A 24,110-nucleotide genomic window follows, 5' to 3' on the forward strand; every position below is an offset into this window, starting at 1 on the left:
AGAAGGAGCATGCAAGCAGGGGAGGGGCAGAGAGAGAGAGAATCCCAAGCAGGCCCCACACTGCCAGCCCAGAGCCCAGCATGGGGCTCAATCTCCCCAACCATGAGATCGGGACCTGAGCAAAAATCAAGACTCAGGTGCTTAACTGACTGAGACACCCGGGCACCCCAACACCTGCTTAATTTTTTTAAAAAAATTTAGCAGTCCCCAAACCTTTTGGCCATATTGTTTTCTCCCTCCCAAATAAGACCTGTAAGACAGAACACCCTTTGGGAAAGCCTGTCATGGGCCAGCACGACACCATTTGCTCTTTATATCTCTGTGAGTGCTGCACTTGAAAACTGCTTAAAACCTGCTGTTTCTGAAGGGTGCGTCCTTGTCACTTGAGTGATAAGTGCCCAGCCCCTTGTAAAGAGCCCTTTGCCTACCTCTTACCCTTACTTCACACACCCTTTGCGGCACTTGAACCAAATTGTTTGGAATTCTCTGATCATCCTGAACCCTCCTCCCTCCCCCCAACCCCAGTACCTTGCACTTGCTTTCTTCTCTGCTTGGGACATCCTTTCCCTGTCTCCCACTGCTGGTGTCGAACTTGTACTTGATCTTCCCAACTTGCATAGCCCTGTCTGTTCCCACCCTCCCAGTGTTGGACCCTTCTTTCTGTGGCTCCAGTAACACTTGCACACAACTCCTTTATAGAATCTGTCCCCCGTTTTTTTTTAATTTTATTTTTAATTAATCTCTAACATCCAACATGGGGTTCAAACTCAACCCCAAGATGGAGAGTCATATGCTCTACTGACTGAGCCAGGCACCCTTGTCCCCCAGTTTTGCAATATTTTCTTCACATGTCCATCTTCCCACCTGGCCCGGAAATTTTCAAGCACAGGGACCATGTATTTGTAGGAAAGATAACCAGTATTTAAGGAATATCTTCTCCGTGCCTGGCCCTTCATATCTCACATAGATCTCCTATCATTTCTGTGAAGTAGATGGTTTTCTCTCCAGCTGGCAGATTCAGAAATCCAAGCTCTGGGAATTTAAGCAACGTGCCCAAAGTCACACAACCCATGATGAGTCAAGCAAGGAGTTGAATCCACATCTGTTTTCTCCCAGAGCTTACATTTCATCTTACTGTGTGTTGCTTGGGCTCAACAGATGTATGCTAGTTTAGCATGATGTTTAGCATGATGTTTGAAAATGTTTCATAGCAGTGGAAACTTTCTACAGGCAAGAATTTGCTAAGTTACGTAAGATTTAGGTCTAGAAGTACCATCTCTGTAATTTTTTCTTCACACAGAAAATGTTCATTCATTCATGGGAAAATTTCATGCTGACAGAGGCTCAGATTTTTAAGTGGGGCCATCCTAGAATACTTGGTTCTTGCTACAAAAATACTTTTAGGGGTGCCTGGGTGGCTCAGTCAGTTAAGCGTTTGACTTCAGCTCAGTCATGATCTCTAGGTTTGTGAGTTTGAGCCTCATGTCGGGCTCTGTGCTGACAGCTAGTTCAGAGCCTGGAGCCCGTTTCAGATTCTGTGTCTCCTCTCTCTGCTCTTCCCCTGCTCATGCTCTGTCTCTGTCTCTCAAAACTAAAACATTAAAAAAAATACATTTAGAATAAGGTGAAAATGCTGCTTATTCTCTGGACATTCTCTAAATAGTCTGGGGAATAGAACAATTTAAGATCCATTGATATTTTCCCGAGTAACTCAACCTCAACTCCTCTTTGCAGAGAAACACATTCCAGGCTGTTCTAGCCTCCTCTGATTCCAGCTCCTACGCCATTTTCCTTTATCCTGAAGATGGTCTGCAGTTCGACACGACATTTTCAAAGAAGGACGAGACCCAAGTTCCTGCTGTGGTTGCGTTCAGTCAAGGTGCCCAAGGATTTATATGGAAGAGTGATGGAGCTTATAATATATTTGCCAATGACAGAGAATCCATTGGAAATTTGGCCAAGTACGCTTTCTCTGTTCTTCAGTCGATTCTCCCCTTCGTGACCATTTCATTATTAAGATGATCACTTTGTTATTTTATTAAGGATGATAGATGGGCACTATGGACCATTACCTAAAAATGTTCCCACAGATTTAAATTTTTTTTTGTATTATGTAATGCTTTTTTTCCCCTCATGAACTCAAAGTAATACACTCTTAGAATGAACAGGTTGCCCCTTTTCTAGATCTCATGCTCATTTGAAACCGTTTCTACCATCTCCTCTGCAAGTGTAAAGTCAGAAATACAAGCTATTCAAACCCTATCTCCTGCTAGTAACCCAGGGCTGAGAAAAACCTCCTCCCACCACACAGGCGGCACTTTTCTTGGGCTATTTTCTAGAATTTGGCAGAAGCAGGGAAAGCTCAGACTGCTTTTTCTGAATCTCAACTCTTTCCTCTCCCGTTATGCTTTAAAAAATGAAGAAAGAACACCCCACCTCCGAACTTTATTTTGTCAAATTGAGTCTAAAACTCCCCTGCCCTTGACTTAACAGCGTGCTTAGCAACTGGCTTTATGTGGGTGAGGAAAGCCCTCATTTATACTGTTTACCTATTTCCGTGGTGTAAATTCTCCTTTATTGGCCACTTTCCAGCTACCCATTTCATGTTGTTCAACCATGGAGCTGAGAAGAGACCCATTTTTCTCACCCCACAGATGCCATAGATTCCAGTAACTTCAGAACACAGACGATCGTAAAATAAATCAACGTGATGGGTTTCAAGTACTGGTTGCCTTTGTTTTGTAAATGTCATTTGTTTAATTCTAAGTTTATGTAATTTAATTGCTTACCATGACTGTGTTTAATAACTGGCTTGCAAAACTGCTCACATTTAACAACTGGTTCTCGTGAGCTGGTGCTAGCAAGCTTCTGTACCCTTGCATTTCCCGGAAGTCCCAGGCAGACAGATTGAATACACATCTTCTATCTACAGGGCTTTCTGGATTCCTTATCCCCTACCCCACCCCAGCATTTTGCTCAGTGTTCCCCACTGAGTAATGTCTGTCCCCCCTTTCCACTGCCGAAGCTGGTCATTTTGCAGGTTCTATAGCACTTCCGAGCAGACACAGAAGACCAGTAAACATGGTGCCGAGAGGAGAGATTAGGGTTATTCTGTTGTGTTTTTTCATTTATAAAAGGCCTTTAGATTTTGAATCTCTTTTGCATCTCACTCTGCCCTTGGAACATGAAAAGGTAAACTGAGGCCTGTCTCAGATTCCACAGCTGATAGAGTTGGGATTTCTGATCATCCAAGTCTGTACTGTTTTCATGCACACTTCTGACACCGAATAGGTGGGATTTTTTTTTTCCTTCACCAACCAGTACTCTTAACTCTTTAGACATCCACTTGGTGTCCTACAATTCAGTTCAGTTCTGACACTGACAGCCCCAGGTGAGCACGGACCCCACTGGCTAAGGGCTCAGTCCCACAAGACTGCATTCCAGGTTGCCGCCTGTGCTTCTGATCAACCAGCTCTATAAATTGGGGGCTTCTCTGACCCTCCCACCCTGCTCAGTTTCAGTAATTTGCTAGAATAGCTCAAAGAACTCAGAGAAACACTTCTCTTACTATTGCCTGTTCATTTCATTTTATTAAAAAAATTTTTTTAATGTTTGTTTATTTTTGAGAGAGAGAGAGGAGAGAGAGCATGAGCAGGGCAGGGGCAGAGAGAGAGGGAGACACAGAATCTGAAGCAGGCTCCAGGCTCTGAGCTTGCTGTCAGCACAGAGCCCAACGCGGGGCTCAAACCCATGAACTGTGAGATCATGACCTGAGCCAAAGTCGATGTGTAACCAACTGAGCCACCCAGGCGCCCCGATTTTATTTTATTTTTAAATTTTTATTTATTTTTAATTTTTAAGCTTTATTTATTTTTGAGGAGAGAGACAGAGACAGAGTGTGAGTGGAGGAGGAACAGAGAGAAGGAGACACAGAATCCGAAGCAGCCTCCAGGCTCCGAGCTGTTAGCACAGAACCCAAGGCGGGGCTCGAACCCATGATCCGCGAGATCATGACCTGAGTGGTAGTTGGCTGCTTAACTGACTGAGCCACCCAGTCAGTTAAACTGAGCCCTGATTTTATTTTATTTTTAAAAGTTTATTTACCTATTTTGAGAGAGAGAGGGTGAGAGTGCTGGAGAGGCAGAGAGTGGGGGGACGGGGAGAGAGAGAGAGAGAGAGAGAGAGAGAATCCTAAGCAAGTGCCGCGCTGTCAGAGCAGAGTCCGATGTAGGGCTCGAACTCACAAACCATGAGATCATGACTGGAGCCGAAACCAAGAGTTGGACACTTAACTGACTGAGGCATCCAGATGCCCCACCAGTTTATTTTAAAGGACACAAGTCAGGAACAGCCCAAACAGAAGAAATGCATAGGGCAAGGTGTGGGAGGGAGAGGGGGTTTTAAGCTTCCAAGCCATCCCTGGGCACACCATCCCCTTGTGTTCACCAACTCGAAAGCTCTCCCAACCTCATCGCTTAGGGGTTTTTATCACATAAGCATTATGGATTAACTCATCGGCTATTGATGATTAACTCAATCTCCAACCCCCTCTCCCCTCTCTGGAAGTCAGGGCGTGGGGCTGAAAGTTCCAACTCTCTAGCCTTGCGCTGGTCTTTCTACTGCCCAGCCCCCATCCTGAAGCTCCCCAGGGTCACAGCCACCAGTCATTCATTAGCAAAGAAAAGAACATCTCATCACTCCAGAGATTATGAGGATTTCAGGAGCTCTATGGCAGAACCAGAGACAAAGACGAAGTAGGCGGTGGCTTTCAGGCTGGTGCCAGACCCCCAGGGGTCCTTCTGCTTGGTTAGCGGGGGCATGTTGTGGGCTGCTGGCCTGTTTCTAAGAAGCCCCTCCTCCCCTCTAGGAGCAGTAACTCTGGGCAGCAGGGCGTCTGGGTGTTTGAGATCGGGAGCCCGGCCACAGCCAGCGGCGTGGTGCCCTCTGACGTGAGCCTCGGACTGGACGATGGAGCAGAATATGATGATGAAGATTACGACTCAGTGACACATCTGGGCCTGGAGGACGTGGGCACGACATCCTTCCCCTATGAGTCTCCGAGAAGCGGAGACCCCAGCATCCGCAGCGTGCCCTGGGTCCTTTCCCCCCGCCACCTGCCCACCGAGAGACCCGCCGGACCTCCTGGACCTCCCACAGAGAGGACCCGATCTTTCCAGCTACCAGGGGAGAGGTTTCGCCAGCAGCACCCACAGGTCATTGATGTGGATGAAGTTGAGGAAACAGGAGTGGGTAAGGCCTTGAAGGTTGCAGCTGGTATGTTTCTGGGCACCTAGGTTTCCAGACGGGAGCCCTGCTAGAGGGATGTCAGCTGTGTGTCTCACATGGCGGTTTGTGAGGATGTAAGCTGGGGAAGTGGAGGCAGACCTCGCTCGCTGCTGTGGAACTTAGGTGCCTGTGCCTGATGGCTTCAAAGACACCAAGGGATCTTTTGGGATTAGGGCTGCGCTGACGGGGGACCACTGAGCGGTTCTCTTTCAAGTTTCCTCTGATTCCTTTCTGTCCGTTTTAAAGAGAAAAGTGCTTTGGAATTATTTTGCAAGTCCAGTGTTCTTGTTGGTGACTTCTGGGGTCCGACATCTATCCACCCACCTGAAAAAACATTTTCGAAGTTTCTTTGGCTGTTGACGCAGTTTATCTTTGACGTTTATTTCCTCTTGGTTTTGGATTGAGAATGGTTGATTATTTTTCCTCCCCAGTCCCATCAGCTTCAGATTTGGTTTGTGAAGATTTAAAAATCCAACACAAACAGAGCCTTTTTAAAAGATGGTTTTATTTTTTTAATTTTTTTTAATTTTTTAAAAAATATTTTTATTTATTTCTAGGAGAGAGGGAGAGAGAGAGAGACAGCGTGAACAGGGGAGGGTCAGAGAGAGAGGGAGATACAGACTCTGAAATAGGCTCCAGGCTCTGAGCTGGCAGTCAGCACAGAGCCCGATGTGGGGCTCGAACCCACGAACCGCGAGATCATGACCTAAGTGAAAGTTGGACGCTTAACCGACTAAGCCACCCAGGCACCCCAAAAGATGGTTTTAAAATGCAATCTCTTCTAGTCATCCACATTCTATCAGATTTTTGCTGCATTCTGAGGGAAAGCCATTTGGGCTCCAGCGTGCTTTGATTTTTCTTATAAAAGAAGTTCAAATGAAGCTGTATTTTTTAGGTTTTGCTCTTTAGGCTGACATATAATCCATTACCATTCGTATAAATGAGATGGCCCAAGCCTTTAAATGATATTTATTGTGACTCTTTCTTGCCTCTACTATGAAGTTTTAAGGCCCGCAGATAAATCTACTCCATCCCGCATTACTCACTCTGTATTTGTTTCCTCATATGTGTTTGTTCCTTTTGAATATCCCAAAGCACGGACAAGATCTGGTGGGCAGAGGAAGAGTACTTACTTACTTTTTAGGCACAGAAATGGAGAAGTTACTGCTTAGTGGCGTGATGAGGTCCTGGGTTCATGTCTCAGGGCTCCCTACACATGCCACTAACATCTAGCACATGGCAGTCTGTGATTGTAGCTGGTTCCAGACTGATCCCCCCAGATACGTGGGGTGTGTTTACTCGTACCTTGTTCCAGACCGATCTCCCCAGATACGTGGATTATGTTTACATGTAGACCTTGTTCTAGACCAATCCCCCCAGATACATGGGGTGTGTTTACTTATAGACCTTGTTCCAGACTGATCCCTTCAGATAAATGGGGTGTTTACATGGAGACATTGTTCTAGACCAATCTCCCCAGATATGTGGATTATGTTTACATGTAGACCTTGTTCTAGGCCGATCCCCCCAGATATGTGGGGTATGTTTATTTGCATATGTTGTTCCAGACTGATCTCCCCTAGACATGTAGGATATGTTTATTTGTAGATGTTGAGTCTGGAATCTTATTCTGCTTTCCCCTGTCTAGATGTCTCTGACATTCTCATTTGTGAAGCCTTCATCATACCTAGCACCAACAGCTTATGGTAGTATATTATTTGGTACCGATAAAAGCCTAGACTTGAAGCCCAAACTAGAACAGATGTTTTCCAACCCTCCATCCCACTGTTTTATTTCACTGTTTTTATTAGAAAGGTCAGTCTCCTGCAGCCAGCAGTACATTCCTGGTGTTATGTGAAAAGTCACCTACAGATACACAGGCCATTAGGGACCCACTGGGAGCTGGGCCCACAGTGAGAGCTAAAGTAATTAGTCACATCTTGTGTGTTCAGCTCAGAGCCTGAGTGTTCCCTGCTCCAAAAGCCGCCTTTATACACACTGGAAATTCCCTTCTGAGGGTGTAGACTAATCAAATCTACCTGAGGTTAAACTTTACTTTTATCTTCCCTCATAACAGTTATAAATTGGATCATTATCCCCTCTGAAAGTCCATCCCTCTTGTGCTTTTGAAGTTCATTCCAAATTAATTTGCTCTGGATTATTAAATTTAATGAGCTAGTTCATAGTTCTAATAAAATGAACCTGGGAAGTAAGAATTTGAAATAGAAATTCTTTTCGTTTCTTGGGTCAAAAGCCTTTAGACCAAGGATGACTAAGGAATTATTTTTAATCAGCTTTCGAGTATAAGAGCTTCTTGAGTTTTCCCCTGGGGAGAAGAAAGAGGCAACAAAGTTTAAAATATTTTTAGATCATTAAAATGACAAATTTTATGAGATAGATCTCTATGTGTAATTTTCTTTTGCCACAATAAGAAATAGTAAAATAAAAAAATTAGGGGTGCCTGGGTGGCTCAGTTGGTTAGACTCTTGGTTTTGGATCAGGTCATGATCTCGAGTGTTGTGAGTTCAGGCCCTGCATTGGGTTCTGTGCTGACAGTGCAGAGCCTGCTTGAGATTCTCTCCTTTGTGCTCTCTGCCCCTCCCCCACTCGCTCGCTCTCTGTCTCTCTCAAAAATGAATAAATAAACCTAAAAAAATGTAAAGGTCTGCCCCAAAACATGAAGCCGATTTGACTACATTATACGGACACCATATTAAGATTGTATTTGGTGGTAGTAACCTAATATTGATAGGGTGAGAATATTGACTGCATGATCCAGTATTCATAGCTTTGCTTAATAATTCACCCCTGTGATTCCTCAAAACTCCCTTTAGACCCACTTGCCTTGATGGCTTGCGTACTGGAGCCACCACACTATGTAAGAAGCTACAGGTAGTGAGCACTGGCCCTGGAATCGCCCAAGTGGTCGGGAAGGGCTTGGGGGTGCAGTGTAATTAACCAAGCCTGGTCCGCGCCCCGCACACGCTAACAGGTGTGCCGTGTTTTCCCCGGAACAGTGTTCAGCTACAACACGGATTCCCGCCAGACGTGCGCCAACAACAGACACCAGTGCTCTGTGCACGCGGAATGCAGGGACTTCGCCACGGGCTTCTGCTGCAGCTGCGTTGCTGGCTACACCGGAAACGGCCGACAGTGTGTTGCCGAAGGTACTTGGCTTTTTGTGTGTTCCGTTTGTGTGGTGAGAAGGAGGGAGTGGAGTTTTTGTTTTCGTGCTTGCTTTGAAATGTTGGCTTTTACCCAGATCTCTAAGGTGGGTACTCTTTGTGGGGCGATCATATTGAATCTCTCCTTCCCATTCTTTGTCATCCTTCCCTGAAGGGTCGTTCTCGGGAAATGCCCATTTTTCTAACATGGTGAGGTCTCTTTCTTTCCTGTGCTATATTTTTTCACCATCTTTGAAATGAGCCCATCTTTATAACTGCCCCTAGTGTTGGACAAAGGCTGAAGTTTTGAAATAATGCAGACTGCGCCTGTGCCTAATGCCTCTCGTTTTCCTCAGTTTCTTTCCAGCCTCCCGTATGGCACTGCTCGCAGACTTGAGTGTCCTAATGGTTGTTAAAGTCCAGCTGGGCCGTGGTGGGCGGGTGTGGACCAGAGTTTGTAGGGGGGAGAAGTCTGTTCTGCTCACCCTTCCCCTTGGGTGGTCCTTCCCTCATGCTCCTAAAATCACAGCATGATGATGGTAGAGCATAAGGGGCACACCAGTTAATTCTGGGCACCAGACCCACGGGGGGCTGACTCCAGAATGGCTTCACATTCTGGGTTCACATGTGGGTTCACATCAGCTCTGAGCTCTGCACCCAAAAAGAATCTCAGTGAAAGTCTAGAGGGCCAGACAGTGAGGCATCTGGGAGGTTAGGTCCATAAAATTAAAACCAACAAAAACCCTACCATACTGAAGATTTGTCCCTTCAGACACCAACTCAACTCACCTCGCTTGTCACCGGCCATTTTCCTTGTGTTTCATGAGGGACTTCAACTGCTTTGCATAATTTGACTAAATAAAACTCAGTTGCAGAAATGCTTTCTGTTTTTCATACCCCCAGCCATAGCTGTAGTAAAATCAGTTATTTTAATTTGCTTAAAAAACTTTTTTTATTCTTCTGTGTCACAATGAGATACAGTGAGTTTTGTTAAATACTGTCTGAAGCAATGAAAGAAAATCATGTGTACTTTTCATGTTAATTTAGGGGGAGGTTTTGAATGTCTGTAAATGTGTTTTCTGTTTTCTTTTAAATCCCTCTTCCCACCCCCAGGTATGGTGTGCCTTTACTCCTTTGTTTTAGGCTTGGCTTTTATACTTCTCTCACCCTGAGAGAAGCTTCCAGAACCTACAATGAGAGCTTATTCTCAAAGAGCAACCTCCTGAGCTCTTTCCGTGCCAAATATCAGAGCTGGCAGTGCTAGCAGTGTATTTGGTGGCAAGCTCAGATATAACAAACTGTTCGCTACATATTTTGACATAGTATACACGCCCCATAATAGTTCTGTGGTTTAAATATTTGTTGGATTCTTGCTACTTTTGAAACATTTTTCTGGCTCAAGGTTTGGTGGAAAAAATTTGTTTGGTTTCCTTAACTTGGCTTTCCTGCCCGTTTCTGTAATTGTTTAGGGGATGCATTTTTTTGATATTAGTCGTCCAAACTTAATAGCATTCCCCAATGTAATGACACAATTTGTGTGCAGAATTTCTGTGTGTGTTTAGTATGCTTTGGCTTGTCAGTGACCCCGTTTAACAGCTTGGGCAGCCTGAGCATAGCGAAAGGTCTTCCGAATATGGCGATGACGCTCAGGTGCAAGCCCCTCTGTCTAGTGTTAGTCACCAGACTTTATTGAGAACTTAACTATGTGCAGAAAACTCTGCAGAGACCAAGCGAAGGAGCTGGGTAGGAAAATTCCTGTCCCTAGTACTCTAGGAAGAGAAACAGGATATGTGCGGTCAATAACTGATGGAATTTCTTTCTTTTTAAAACGTTTATTTATTTTGAGATTGAGAGAGAGAGAGACACACACACAGAAAGCAAGCCAAGGAGGGACAGAGAGACAGATGGAGAGGGAGAATCCCAAGCAGGACCCAAGCTGTCAGCACAGAGCCTGACGTGGGGCTCGAACTCACAAACTATGAAGTCGTGACCTGAGCCGAAATCAAGAGTCAGACACCCAACTGACTGAGCCACCCAGACACCCCAGGACATTGGAATTTCTAACTTACTTTATAGGTGTGGGGCCTCTTGGGCATGTTATTCTTTTGTTCAAAGGCTGGCTTCTTTGTTTCTTGCTCAGGCTCCCCTCAGCGAGTCAATGGCAAAGTGAAAGGAAGGATTCTGGTGGGAAGCAGCCCGGTGCCCATTGTCTTCGAGAACACCGACCTCCACTCTTACGTGGTGATGAACCACGGGCGCTCGTACACAGCCATCAGCACCATCCCCGAGACCGTCGGCTATTCTCTGCTTCCTCTGGCCCCTGTCGGAGGCATCATTGGATGGATGTTTGCAGTGGAACAAGATGGATTCAAGAATGGGTTCAGCATCACTGGTAATTTATCTCAGACATTGCAATTAACGGGCCTCCCAGTGGTGCCTGGGGGCCCTGGGAGGGCTGGGGGGTGAAGGCAAGGGGAACTTCATGTCTGCAAAAACTCACCGAGGAACATTTTGTGGCTCCAGAAATAAGACGTTGAGGTCAAATCATCCATTTTTTCATTAACATGTACTAACTAAAGCTATCTTGAATTGCATTGTGAGCAGGGAGTGATTTCATGCCGAGGAGCGGGGGTGGGACTTAGAGATCTCCAGCAGAGCAGGTGAAGTCATTTTATACATCCTCACACCGCAAAGTGTGGGGCTTACAGTTTCACTGGTTATCAAGCCTGCCTCCAGATTCCCAACCAATCTGAACTGATACTTCACGGTTCTTCAGTATCTGCTTGGAGGAAAGGAACCTGCCATTTCTATCTGCTAAATTAAACCTTATAAACATAATCTCCCTGCGTCTTAGAAAACCTAACTTTCCTTGGAGCTTCTTAGAGCCTGTGCCCTGCTGGGGAAAGCTCAATCTTCAGCGGACAGACGGGCATGTGGTGGGAAGAAGGTTTCTGTAGAGTGGTCGCAGCCTCTGCTGAGGCCAGCGGCCCCATGCATGCTAGAAGCCCTTTTCTAGAACAACTTGGGTGCAGGTTGTTCTTCCCCGGCTCCTCCTGGGACCTGGAGCCTGTTGTTGTGGGTCACAGGTGCCCAGCCACTGCCCTCATTTGCTCCACCACTGCCTCCCCTTGCTGGAGCCTCGGCCATGGCTTTATTGAGGAAACACCCCGAAATCAGGGTCTCTAGGCTTTACAAGGGTAACCCTCCAAAAGTTACAAAGCATAAAGACATGCTGAAATGGGGCCATTTTAAGAAAGGAAAGGCAGGCTGCCTGGGTGGCTCAGTCGGTTAAGTGTCCAACTTCGTCTCGGGTCATGATCTCACGGTTCGTGGGTTCGAGCCCCGCGTCGGGCTCTATGCTGACACCTCAGAGCCTGAGCCTGTCTCAGATTCTGTACCTCCCTCTCTCTCTGACCCTCTCCTGCTCACGCTCTTTCTCTCTCTCTCTCTCAGAAATAAATAAAACATTAAAAAGAAGAAAAAAAAAAAAGGAAAGGCTATGTATTAGGAAAAGGGTGCACCTACCCTTAAGATATCTAATGTTTGGCCTAATATTTCTTCCCTCTGCCCCTCAGGCATGTATATCCTGAGTCGTATAACGGTGTTCATGTTCTTGTGCACATGTGCTCTTCCCTTGGCAGACGGAGTTGAGCTTTGCAGTCAGACCCACAAATGCTAGTCCTTCCCTGCACAGCATTTCATGCTGGTGTTGCTTTATGTGCGGGTTAATTAAAGTGGCGATATTTTGAATTTTTTTAAATGCTTATTTATTTTTGAGAGAGAGACAGAGTGTGAGCAGGGGAGGGGCAGAGAGAGAGGGAGACACAGACCGAAGCAGGCTCCAGGTGCTGAGCTGTCAGCACAGAGCCTGAAGCGGGGCTCAAACCCATGAACGGGGAGATCATGACCTGGGTCGAAGTCGGCACTTAACCAACTGAGCCACCCAGGCGCCCCATGTATCACTCCTTTGTCATCAAGAAATGGAGGCTCAGTGGGGTTAGGTGACTTGTTCTGGTTCACCCAGTTAGTACCTATCGCAGCTGGTACTTTGTGTTTTTCCAGCACCATTCTTGAGCCCGCCCATCCCGATGCAGTGGTGGGGCTGGGAATTGTCTCTCCAATACGCATCCCTCAGTTGGGCCGCAAGGATGTCCCCACTCTGTCCTTGGTGTCCCCAGCTCCATTTCTACCAATCAGACGAAAGCACCTGTAGAGGAGGTCCGAGCCTCCTTCAGGAGCAGCACCGGGAGCCTTGGGCCGACAGGAGGGGGTGTCCCAGATGTCAAAGGTGACAGACCACCCTTGCTTTCCAGGAGGCGAGTTCACCCGCCAGGCCGAGGTGACCTTCGTGGGGCACCCAGGCAAGCTGGTCATCAAGCAGCAGTTCAGCGGCATCGATGAGCATGGACACCTGACCATCAACACGGAGCTGGAGGGCCATGTGCCGCAGATCCCTTTCGGCTCCTCAGTGCACATCGAGCCCTACACCGAGCTCTACCACTACTCCCCCGGGGGTGAGCAGCTGGCGCCGGTGGGGGGTGTGGGGTGGGAGGGTGGAGTGCAGTCCCAGCTTCCGACCTGCCCACTGCTGCAGCGGCCCCGGGCTGGGCTTTGGAGAGGAAATAGCTGGGTACTAGCTTATCAAAATCACTTTTTCCCCTAATTACAGACATAGTACCCACTTGTAAAGTAAGCATAATGGTAAAACTGGGACATCATTATTATTAGATTTAAATGCATTGAATTCCTTTCAGCCTTTTCCCCATATGTGTGTGCATGTGTGTGTCTATATACATATATATATATTTTTGTGTATATGTATATATACATATATTTGTATATATGTGTGTATATATATATGTGTATATATATAGTACCCCAACATATATATAACATCTCAACATAGATCTTATAAGTCTCCAGGAATATAATGTACAACATGGATATTACATCTATATGTAACTATATATATATATATATACGTACATATGTATATATCTATATTTTAACCTATTATTTTAAATAATTTCAAATTAACAAAAAAGGTTGAAAACAGCGTAATTTACATCTGCCATTGACCCAGCTTCACCAATTGTTAACATTTTGCCACATTTACTTTTTCTCTTGCATATACACATACATATATATATTGTAAACAATACATATTTTTTGAGAATAAGTTGTAGTCATTGTGATCTTCCATCCCCTAAATAAGTCACCTATTTTTCCTAAGAACCAGAACATTCTCTTTTGTGGCTACAGTACAGCAGTCACAGAGTCAGGAAATTTAACATTGATGGAATTCTAGTACATATTCTACAATTCAGTATATAGTTTTTATTTAAGTAAATTTGCAGTTATACCACATTATTATATCTTCATTTTCAGTAGACTTTGAAAACACTGTTTAATGGATCTGTACTATTATATGGCTATTAATTTAAACCATTCTATTTTCTTTTTTTTTTTTCATGTTTACGTATTTTGAGAATGAGAAAGCTTACTGATCATGCATTCGCACAGTGTGGAAGGGGCAGATAGAGAGAGGGAGTAAGAGAATCCCAGACAGGCTCTGCGCCGTCAGTGCAGAGCCTAACGCTGGGCTTGATCTCATGAACTGTGAGATCGTGACCTGAGCTGAAATCAAGAGCTAAACGCTGCCCCTAAACCATTCTGTTTTCTAAAGTTTAAGTTATTTCCAATTCTCCCATCTTAGAATGAGTTGAAATGACCATCTTCATCAGAAATCTTGACCAAACTTCTGATTCTTTTCTAAGATTCAATTCCTAGAAATAGAACTGCTGAGCCAAACAATAGGGACTTTTTGAAGGCTCTTATTAAATTGCCATCCTCAAAGGTCGTACTAACTGCCGAGGCTTTGTGGCTTGATTGGGCTCTCCTGGGGATGACGGGGCTGGGGCATAGGACCCCAGTCTGCGGTCAGCCTGCATCCAGATGGTATTTCTGGCAGCACAGCACGTGGGAGCTAGACAGCAGGCAGCTTACACTAATCTTTAATTTATCCTCTGACTTTTGTTATGAACTACATCAGAGCACACAAATATAAAGAGCCTTTTATTCCTTTTTTTTTTTTTTAATAGGAAGTTGAGAGTTTCATCATATGGGTTAGAAGGAGGCTTTTCTGAGTGGGGAAGTCTTTCTCTCTTCTCTGTTGAGATTGGCTCACAGCACTTTAGTAATTTTTCAGGAACTAGTTACTGAAACCCATTTAGTGTCTCATTTTCTATACAGGAAAAATGCTTGATCTAGGGTTATATATAGCAGCCACTATTTATTGAATCTCAAGTGAGATAACTAATATAGAGCAGTTAACGCTCTGCTAGTCACGTGCTCAATGCTCCATAGATGAGTACCAGAGATAGTAGTTTCTCTTAATAGTGGTAGGCTGCTTGAGGCCAGAAATTTTACATACATTATGTCGTTCTCACCCCAGCCCATGTTGTAGAAGTAACTGAGACTAGAGTTGTAACCGGTCTGTGATCACACACCTTGTGAGCAGTAGTGCAAGGTGTGTTAAGTTCAGATGTATCTGCTTCCAAGCATGTGCTCTTTCCACCAGATCTTAATCTCTGGGTTGGCTCTGGGTGACTTCAGAACTTATAAAGAGCACGTGATGAGAGAAAGCAATAAATATTACAATGCAAATAGTTGTAATCATAGTATGGGAAATCTGCAGAATGAGTCCCAGTACAGAAATAAATGATCTTCTGTAACCTGTTACGTGTGATATCTCAGCTGGGCAGGGAATATTGCCAATAGTTTTAAAGCCCTTGACTAAGCTGCTTGCCTCCTTTGTCTCCCTGCCTGGTCTCCCTTCTTCCCCCCTCACCACATCCCAGTGATCACATCGTCCTCTACGCGGGAGTACACCGTGATGGAGCCTGAGCAAGATGGCGCTACCCCTTCTACCATCTATACTTACCAATGGCGCCAAACCATCACCTTCCAGGAGTGCACCCATGACACTTCCCGGCCGACCCTGCCCAACACCCAGCAACTCTCAGTGGACAGCGTGTTCGTCCTGTACAACCAGGAGGAGAGGATCTTGCGCTATGCGCTAAGCAATTCCATCGGTCCCGTGAGGGGTAGGAATGGGCGTTGTGTGCCTGCCCGCACATGTATCTCCGCTCTTTCGCGTACTATTTTTCATCTTTTACTCTCAGTGAGAAGAAAGTATGCTAAAATATGTCCCTACAGACGAAATAATCTCATCATCTATGATTCTTAGAAAACTTAGGCACCTCTGTTCTGCTAACCTAAGGCCGCTTCATTGTTCTGTTTGGGGTGGAGTGAAGAATGCTAACTCGTTGAGTTACCTCACGGAGCGGACTGTCCAAAAGGCTACAGCAGGCTTCAGCAGGGCACTTAGAGCATGCTCATGCTAAGTCTTGAAGGGAATGTGTGCTCAGGGCCTGAGGAAATCTAAATACAGTCTGATGAAAGTCGGGCATGGAGCCTCCACACCTTCTGCCCTGTGACAGCACATCGCTGGTGCTGAGGTCTGGTCTGTGCATGCTTCTGGCTGCGTGGAAGAAGCTGGCATTTGGAGAGCAAGCGCGACATCTCGGGGTCAGACTTCACGTCATCCCAATCTCCAGGCCCCAGAGGTTCCGTATCTTTCGGGTTGGGTTTTAAGGTCTTTCTCTTTTTTGGTTATTTTTGGTGGTTCCTCCACACCCAGGTCACTTCTCCAGCTGACCATGTTTGTCCTTCCGCAGTTCCGCAAATCAGGAGGGCGGGTGTCTTTCTCCCTCCTTTGACAACTGTAGCTCAAGGCGTTGAGGTTGGCACATTTTTTCTTAAAAGGCTGGGTAGTGAATATTTCGGCTTGGCCAGCTGTACAGTGTCTGTCACAAGATCTCAGTTCTGTCATTATAGCACAAAAGCAGCCATAGGCTGTTCACAAGTGAATGGATGCGGCCTGTTTCCAATAAAACTTTATTTACAAAAACAGGCATGGATCTGGAGGGATGTAGTTTGCTGATACTGCCCCCTAGTGACACAGGAGTCTGGTATCTTGTTCCAGAACCCTCTGCTGTTCTCCTGCTCATCAGTTACGCATTCCTTTCTGTGGAAGGAGGACACCCACAGGCGTTTCTGAAAACTCACTTGGCTTCCATGTCTCTGCTTCACAGACAGCTCTCCCGATGCCCTCCAGAATCCTTGCTACGTCGGCACTCATGGGTGCGACACCAACGCGGCCTGTCGCCCTGGCCCTGGGGTTCAGTTCGCCTGCGAGTGCTCCATCGGCTTCCGAGGGGATGGGAGGACCTGCTCAGGTACGGCCGTCCATTCTGACTTTTGGGAGGCTGGGAAGCGGGCTGGGAGGGGGCATCCACTTCTGCACACCAGAGGCCTGGGTGAGGTAAGGGAGCGTGGGTGAGGGAGACGCCGGTGGGAGCACTGAGCCTGGTTAAGCCCCACACCTGGGGTTCCAGCGGTCACCCGGTTAGGGGCACCGCTCTTTCTTCCATCTTGTCCAGTGCGCGGACTCCAAGCAGCAGAGTAGACATTAGGAAGCCACACAGCACACGGTTTAAGGGGAACCTGGAGTCAGCACTGTTTCTAACACTAATAATATAACGGTCCCTGTAAGGAACCCAGGTGCTGCTGCTGTCAGGTGCCTCACAAACCCCATCCCATTTCGTCCAGCTGCTCTAGAGATCGAGTCTTTCACTTCTGCCTCCTGAATGTTTACAATATTTATTTTTAAGAGACAGAGGCAGAGCGGGGTAAGGGCAGAGAGAGGGAGACACAGAACCCGAAGCAGGTTCCAGGCTCTGAGCCATCAGCACAGAGCCCGACACCGGGCTCGAACTCACAAACCAAGAGATCGTGACCTGAGCTGAAGTCGGATGCTTACCCGACTGAGCCACCCGGGTGCCCCTCATTATAAGTTAATTTTTAATACATGCATGTAGATAGCTAGATAGTGATATGTTTGTGACTAAATTGCAGTCCAGTACCAAGGACCAGTTAGTGAATTCCTGACTCAGTGAAGAGTCCATACAGCAGAGGCCTCTAGTGCAGAAATGTCAGGTGCTTCAACCACAGCTCCCGAAATCTGCGACAGAGGGCTCACGGGTGAATGTAAGGAATGCTAGTAGTAAATTCTGCTAGTGCAGGAGCGGCATACACAAGCGTGTTTAGCCAGAAAGATGAGCAGCCCCCTTGAATGACTCAAGTCTAAGAATCTGATGAGCCCAGAAGCCCTGAAATTTGGGAACGATGCCTTAGGTCTGGAATCCAACCCCCTGATTAATGACAGACTTCGTGTGCTGATTTAACAGAGAGATTGGCAGAGTGAAACACTATGTGAGGTCCTCGTGGGAGCATCTGAAATAACGGAGAGCAGGGACCTGCGCTTATAGAAACAGGCTGCCTAATCGCTTAGCCAGCCTGCTGATAGCTTTGTACAATGTGGTAGAATTCAGTCGGAGGCTCACCTTCCTTGGAACATACCATTAGCAAGGGGTCATAGTTCCTACTTGCCTCAGACCATCAGAGTTTTCCAGTAGGTCCCCAGAGAGCCCAACAGTTTTAAGCCAACTGGATGTTAGTAAAGCGTGGAGATGCCCCAACCCGCTGCTGCTGGGCCATAACCTCTGGCTAATTCTTGCACTCTTGGTACGTGAGCTTCTCGTAGGAAGAGCGCTTGATTCACTTCACAAGGCACAACGTTGCATAATCTACTGCTATCAGAGAAAACTCTCTGATGCGCTCACTCAGGAAGACAGGTGGTCATGTGGGGACCTGCTTTTGTTCTGGGGTTAGTCCTCGCTCTGGCAGATTAGCACCGTGGAATGTGGGTATATTCCCAGTCAGGCTGCTTTTTGTTCTGGGTCACTAGAACATGCCTCCCAGTGTTAATGGATTGAGACATGAGGCCGTTGATAGGAAACTGGATGAAGCAAATCACTTCATGCATTATTTTGACCCGGAAAATGACTTAGAAGAGAATGATCCTTTGTAATTCAGGTTGGGTAACATGGATATAATGACAGATGGCATCCCAAGAATGCCTGGTGTTGGCGGGACGCTGCAGAGGGACCCTCCAAGGTAGTTTGGAGCAGGTTTCCAGATGAACTCACAAGCGCTCTGGTGCCTGGCCGAATGGCTTCTGTGTATTTCTCAACCGGGAGGCTATAGAGATCCTTCTGGATAATCTCTCAACGAGTATTTTGAGCACACACAAGACACTTAACAAACCAAACCGAACAAGTCTCCTCAAAGAGTCTGGCCTTTATAAATTTTTTTTAACATTCTTAATATATTTCTGAGAGAGAGAGACCGCATGAGCGGGGGAGGCTCGGAGAGAGAGGGAGATACAGAATCCGAAGGAGGCTCCAGGCTCTGAGCTGTCAGCACAGAGCCTGGCACGGGGCTCGAACCCACGAACTGTGAGATCATGACCTGAGCTGCAGGTGGACGCTTAACCGACTGAGCCACGCAGGCGCCCTTTCCCAGTGTTTCAATGATCAGTTAGTAGATACTCTTCCCTTTCCATTTCCCAAATATACATTTAGTCCTAAGGGGCTTAGCTCCTTAGGCGCCCCGAGCCTGGCCTTTATAAAAGGGATGAATTTAGAGTTGTTGAAAATACATGAAAAGTAGCCATTCTGAAAAAAAAAACTAAAAAGGGAAGCAGGCATTACAAGAGTAATCCAGCATTTTCCTTTTGGGTTAGAGAATGATTTGTGTGAGAGGAAGTATCTTCCCAGGGAAGAATTTGACCAGATATTGAATAAAAACAATAAACTTTAAACAGATGCTGTGATATTTTATGAGGGACAGTAATTGCCAATGCACTGTTTCCAGTAAAGTACGAATTAAAGTCCTAGCCTCAGTTTATGGAAGGGGGGGTTAAATTAGGCATTAGGAAGAGTTTCCACTTTGTAAGGACTGTGCTTTTATGGAGAAACTGCTAGTCTCGCTCTAAAGAAGAAGTGTGACCCTGCTTGGATTCTGTGTGCAGACCTTCATGGGGGTGAGGTTGTGCTGGGGATCGTCCCCTCCTTCACCCCCCCCCAACCCCGTTGACCAGCTGTACGTGACATGGGGGATTGACTGCTCTCCTAATCACTTATGTAGCTTTTGCGAAACCCACAGCTGCCCTGTCCATAAACCTTCCAGGGCCGAATGGAACTTGGAAAACTTCCCCTGGTGATTTTGTTCTGTCCCTTTGATTGAAAAGTGTTGCTTCTTTGCCATTGTCCTTTGGCAACTGCGCTGAAGCCGTGGAGTCAGTCCTGCAGGCTGTACGGGGCCTCCGGACATCTGTGCTGGGAGTGTCCTCTGAGGGTCACGCACGGAGACCGTGGAAGCCGGAATGATTTTTTTTTCCTCCTGGGTTGTTGGAGCAGCAGCTGGCGGACGGAGCCGCGGAGGCCACGCTTGCTCAATATCCCTGCACCCACACCCCAGCCTCGTGGAGGAGGCTGCTGGGGGGAGGGGGCCTTGTTCTGGGGCCTTCCAGCTGTGCCTGGGGTCATCCTCTTGTGTGAGACCTTGTATCGTAAACATGTCGCGGGAATGTGGGAACATTTGTGGCGGTATATTTTCAAAAAGCTGCTGCCGTTATGGGGTTTTGCACGGGTTTGGGAATGACGTGGCCGAGGTGTTTTATCTTGTGCGGTGCCCGCTAGGCCAGCAGGACATTTGTGTCACCAGTGACAGCACTGATGCGTCACTGGTGGTAACACATAAGGCTTCATCTCCTGAGTGTGAAAGATTCACCTTAAGGCATTGGGGGGTGGGGGTGTGAGAGGTGGATCTCAGCCATAATGCAATCTGCCCACAAGTCTCAGAGTTCTAGAAATGCCGGAAGTAACCGTGTACCCTCTGAGAATGAGGTTGGGATGGAAAGACCTTGTGTGATTGTGTTTATTTCAGCCCATCAGTGGACAGGTAACCAGTGTGATGACAGGTCAGCTCGGTTTCTTGTCCGGGCCAGCCAGGCTCACTGTGGGATTAGCTCTAGATTGGACCCCGATGCCTAGAGGCCATCCGCAGGCCATGTTCCTAGAATGGGCCAAATCCATCCCCATGTCTGGTTGTGTAGGATGAATCCCTAAAAATTATAAAATAGCTACATTTCTTGAGAATCCTAGGTGCTCCTCTGCCTTACATCCATTTTCTGTCATCCTCAGAAGAACCCCTCAAGGTCAATAGTACTATGCTTATTTACTAATGGGGAAACGGAGGCTGAGTAGTCACTTGCCCAAGGCCACACAAGCCGGTAACTGAAGGAGGCAGGATTTGAACCTCGGTATGTCCAGCTCCCAAGCATATGCTTTTTTGGTTCTTCGTTACCCCATGTGGTGGCTTTGGTGTTGTCGCGTGAGGGAACATCACCCGGCTGGCTCATTTACAGCCTTGTGAGTTAATGACTTTCCTTTTAGTGCATTAAGCTCTAGGTAACATTCGAAAATTCACAATCAGGCTTTACATTGTCCGACTTTGCTTTGTAACTGTAGCTGAAGAAAAGTAATATTTTTGAGGAGCATGAATTTACATATGGTCAGTAGTTTAGGAGCCTTACTCACGGTCTGGACACTCGTCCCCACATCTTTGTGACATGTGTGTGTCATTCTGATGTTGGCAGACTCCAGGCTCAGCAGTGAATCCCAGGACAGGCATGGGAAGCCCACATTTACAGCAGGAGGACCTTGACATCTCTCTCGAAACTTGGGCCCAGGAAAACAAGAAACCTTTTTACCACTACTTTTGGAATATAGAGCAGGTTTTTTTTCCTTAAATAGTTTATTGTCAAGTTAGTTTCCATATAACACCCAGTGCTGATCCCCACAAGTGCCCTCCTCCATGCCAGTCACCCCCCTACCTCTCCTCCCCACCCCCATCAGCCCTCAGTTTGTTCTTGGCATTCAAGAGTCTCTCATGGTTTGCCTCCCTCCCTCTCCCCCACTACTTTTCCCCTTCTTCTCCCCCACGGTCCTCCGTTAAGTTCCTCCTAATCCTCCTATACATGCGAACATATGGTATATGTCCTTCTCTGCACGACTTATTTCGCTCAGCATAACACCCTCAAGTTCCATCCACGTTGCTACACATGGCCAGATTTCATTCTTTCTCATTGCCATGTAGTATGCCATCGTATAGATGAACCACATCTTGATCCATTCATCAGTTGATGGACACTTAGGCTCTTTCCATGATTTGGCTATTGTTGAGAGTGCTGCTGTGAACATTGGGGTACATGTGCCCCTATGCATCAGCACTCTAAGAGCAGTTTGTTTTAAAATTGATCCCTTCATGGGCCAGAATGCTTTCTATTTTATTATACCTGGTGATACTGAAAGAAGTTGTTTTTTTAAATGTCTGCATGTTGAAAAAATTCGTTGTAGATATCGACGAATGTTCAGAACAGCCCTCAGTGTGTGGGAGCCACGCGATCTGCAATAATCACCCCGGAACCTTCCGCTGCGAGTGTGTGGAGGGCTATCAGTTTTCAGACGAGGGGACATGTGTGGGTAAGTTCTGTAGGTAACTTTTCTAAGCATTTATTCGTTTATTCATATGTTGTGCAGTACCACACCACCTGGACGAAGGTGTTGCCCCAGGTGATTATCCTGGCTGGGTTTGCTGGCTTCCTGCAGCACCTGGCGAGTGCTGGCTTCTCTTGTTGAGGGAAGCAGTTTACAAGATGAATCAGACTCATTCCTTCCTTCCAACTACCTGGAGGGTCATGTATGTAAGGAATAAGCAGTGTTATTATCTGTGCTAGTAATAGCATCCCTTTACCAGTTGTAAGCTTTTGCACTACATTTCTTCTTATAAAACTCCTTTTAATTCTTCTCATTGTTTTTTAATACTTCTTAAAACAATTACACTTTTTTCACCATTTGTTTATGTATTTATCGATTTAGTTTAGTTATTTATTTTTGAGAGAGACAAAGATGGAGAGTCAGAGAGAGAATCCTAAGCAGGCTCCACACTGTCAGCGTGGAGCCCGAGTTTATGAACTCATAAACTGTGAGATCATGACCTGAGAGAAAACCAAAAGTCAGACACTTAACTGACTGTGCTACCCAGGCGCCCCATAATCAATGGTCTTGAGATTCATATGGAGGGAGGATCTGACAGATGATTTAGATAGAAGTTTTCCTGATTAATGTCTAAAATTCAGGGGCACCTGGGTGACTCAGTCGGCTAAGCGTCCAACTTCGGCTCAGGTCATGCTCTCATAGTCTGTAGGTTCGAGCCCTGCGTCGGTCTCTGCTGACAGCTCAGAGCCTGGAGCCTGCTTTGGAGTCTCTGTCTCACTCTCTGCACCTCCCCCACTCGTGCTCAGTCTCTCTCTCTTTCTCTCTCAAAAATAAACATTAAAATTTTTTTAATAGAAAAAAATTCCATTTGGGGCCATTCTGTTCACGGATCTCGATTTTATAAGCCACAAGTAATAGCATAACTTCTTACCCTTGTCGAAGCTGTGAATCGGACTAATAATGCCTTAGGTCAGTGATGATTTGGGTGGTGATGGAGATAGGCCGACCACAAAGAGCCAGATTGTTTAGATTTCTCCACTTTTTCCTCCACTGCTGCACTTTGACCTGTTGGCTCCAGCAATTTTAAGTTCAGAGATTTGTGGAGATTTCCAGGGCTGGAGGGCAATATGCTGAATGGACCATCTGAACTCAACATTTCTTCTCAACAATTCAAAACAGATTCTTCTTTTACGGCCTCAGTGAGCCGTCTCCTTACCCCTTCCTTGCTGTTCACAAAGCCCTAGCGTGCTTTCTGTTTGCTCTGTCTCAGAGCTCGGATGAGGCTCCGAGGTCCCAGGGCGAGGTGATGTCTTCAGGGCGGCAGGGAACAGGCAGTTCTCATACTTTGAATGTGACCCAAACATCTGTGGATTTGGAGAAGCCAGGCGCCTTTGCACAGAGTGAAGCTTTCAGCTCTGCTAAGGTTACTTCTTTTTCTTTTCAATGGAGAACAACAATTTCTGTGTATTTGGCCTCACTTCCTTCCATGCTTTTTGAGGTGAAGGAGATTCAAAGGTTTATTTTCTTTTTTTAAAAAAAATGTTTATTTATTTATTTGTGTGAGAGAGAGAAAGAGAGAATCTGAAACAGGCTTAGTGCTGTCCATGCAGAGCCCGGCATGGGGCTTGAACCCATGAACCGAGAGGTAGTGACCTGAGCCGAAGTCGAGTTGGACAGTTAACCGACTGAGCCACCCAGGTGTCCCTCTAAGGTTTATTTTTTCATGACACCGCCATTTACATTACATTTGGACTTACACTTGGGTGGTGGAGCGTGCATTCGTGGGGTAGATGGCTGTGAGGGGTGATGTCCGTGTTTGGACCATTTCTGCCGTGCACACTCGCTGGAGGATAGGATGGGGTGCGAGGCAGGTGGGGTGCAAATGTCAACTCCTAGGCATCGGATTTTGAGGAACATGCTTACCGTCTCTGAGCCTCCATTCCTCAGATCGCTCCTCTCATTCCAGGTCAGGGCCCCCCTCCTTGCCCAGGGCTCTCTTCCCGCATGGAGGAGCTAATAAAGTACAACCGCAGCGTACCATCTACTTGTGACTGTAGTTCATTTTTAATTCCCATTTGAGCCACTTTTCTCTCCTTCCCAAACTTCTCCCAGTATCCCCCCGCCCCTGGTAGCT

At 46.4% G+C, this 24,110-nt stretch overlaps 1 protein-coding gene across 2 annotated transcripts in view; it reads left to right on the plus strand.

Moving 5' to 3' along the window:
* NID1 (nidogen 1) overlaps window positions 1-24,110 on the plus strand; it is an 88,684-nt gene that overhangs the window by 32,608 nt on the left and 31,966 nt on the right. For both annotated transcript variants that reach the window (XM_039247164.1, XM_039247165.1), the window contains exons 3-10: window positions 1,735-1,961; window positions 4,868-5,250; window positions 8,304-8,453; window positions 10,591-10,842; window positions 12,764-12,964; window positions 15,311-15,556; window positions 16,607-16,750; window positions 21,836-21,961. In XM_039247164.1, coding sequence (XP_039103095.1) covers window positions 1,735-1,961; window positions 4,868-5,250; window positions 8,304-8,453; window positions 10,591-10,842; window positions 12,764-12,964; window positions 15,311-15,556; window positions 16,607-16,750; window positions 21,836-21,961 — 1,729 coding nt within the window. The remainder of the gene's footprint in view (window positions 1-1,734; window positions 1,962-4,867; window positions 5,251-8,303; window positions 8,454-10,590; window positions 10,843-12,763; window positions 12,965-15,310; window positions 15,557-16,606; window positions 16,751-21,835; window positions 21,962-24,110) is intronic.

The sequence above is a fragment of the Hyaena hyaena genome, unplaced genomic scaffold, assembly GCF_003009895.1.
Source record: "Hyaena hyaena isolate Hyena2069 unplaced genomic scaffold, ASM300989v1 scaffold_288, whole genome shotgun sequence".
Taxonomy (NCBI): Eukaryota; Metazoa; Chordata; class Mammalia; order Carnivora; family Hyaenidae; genus Hyaena; species Hyaena hyaena.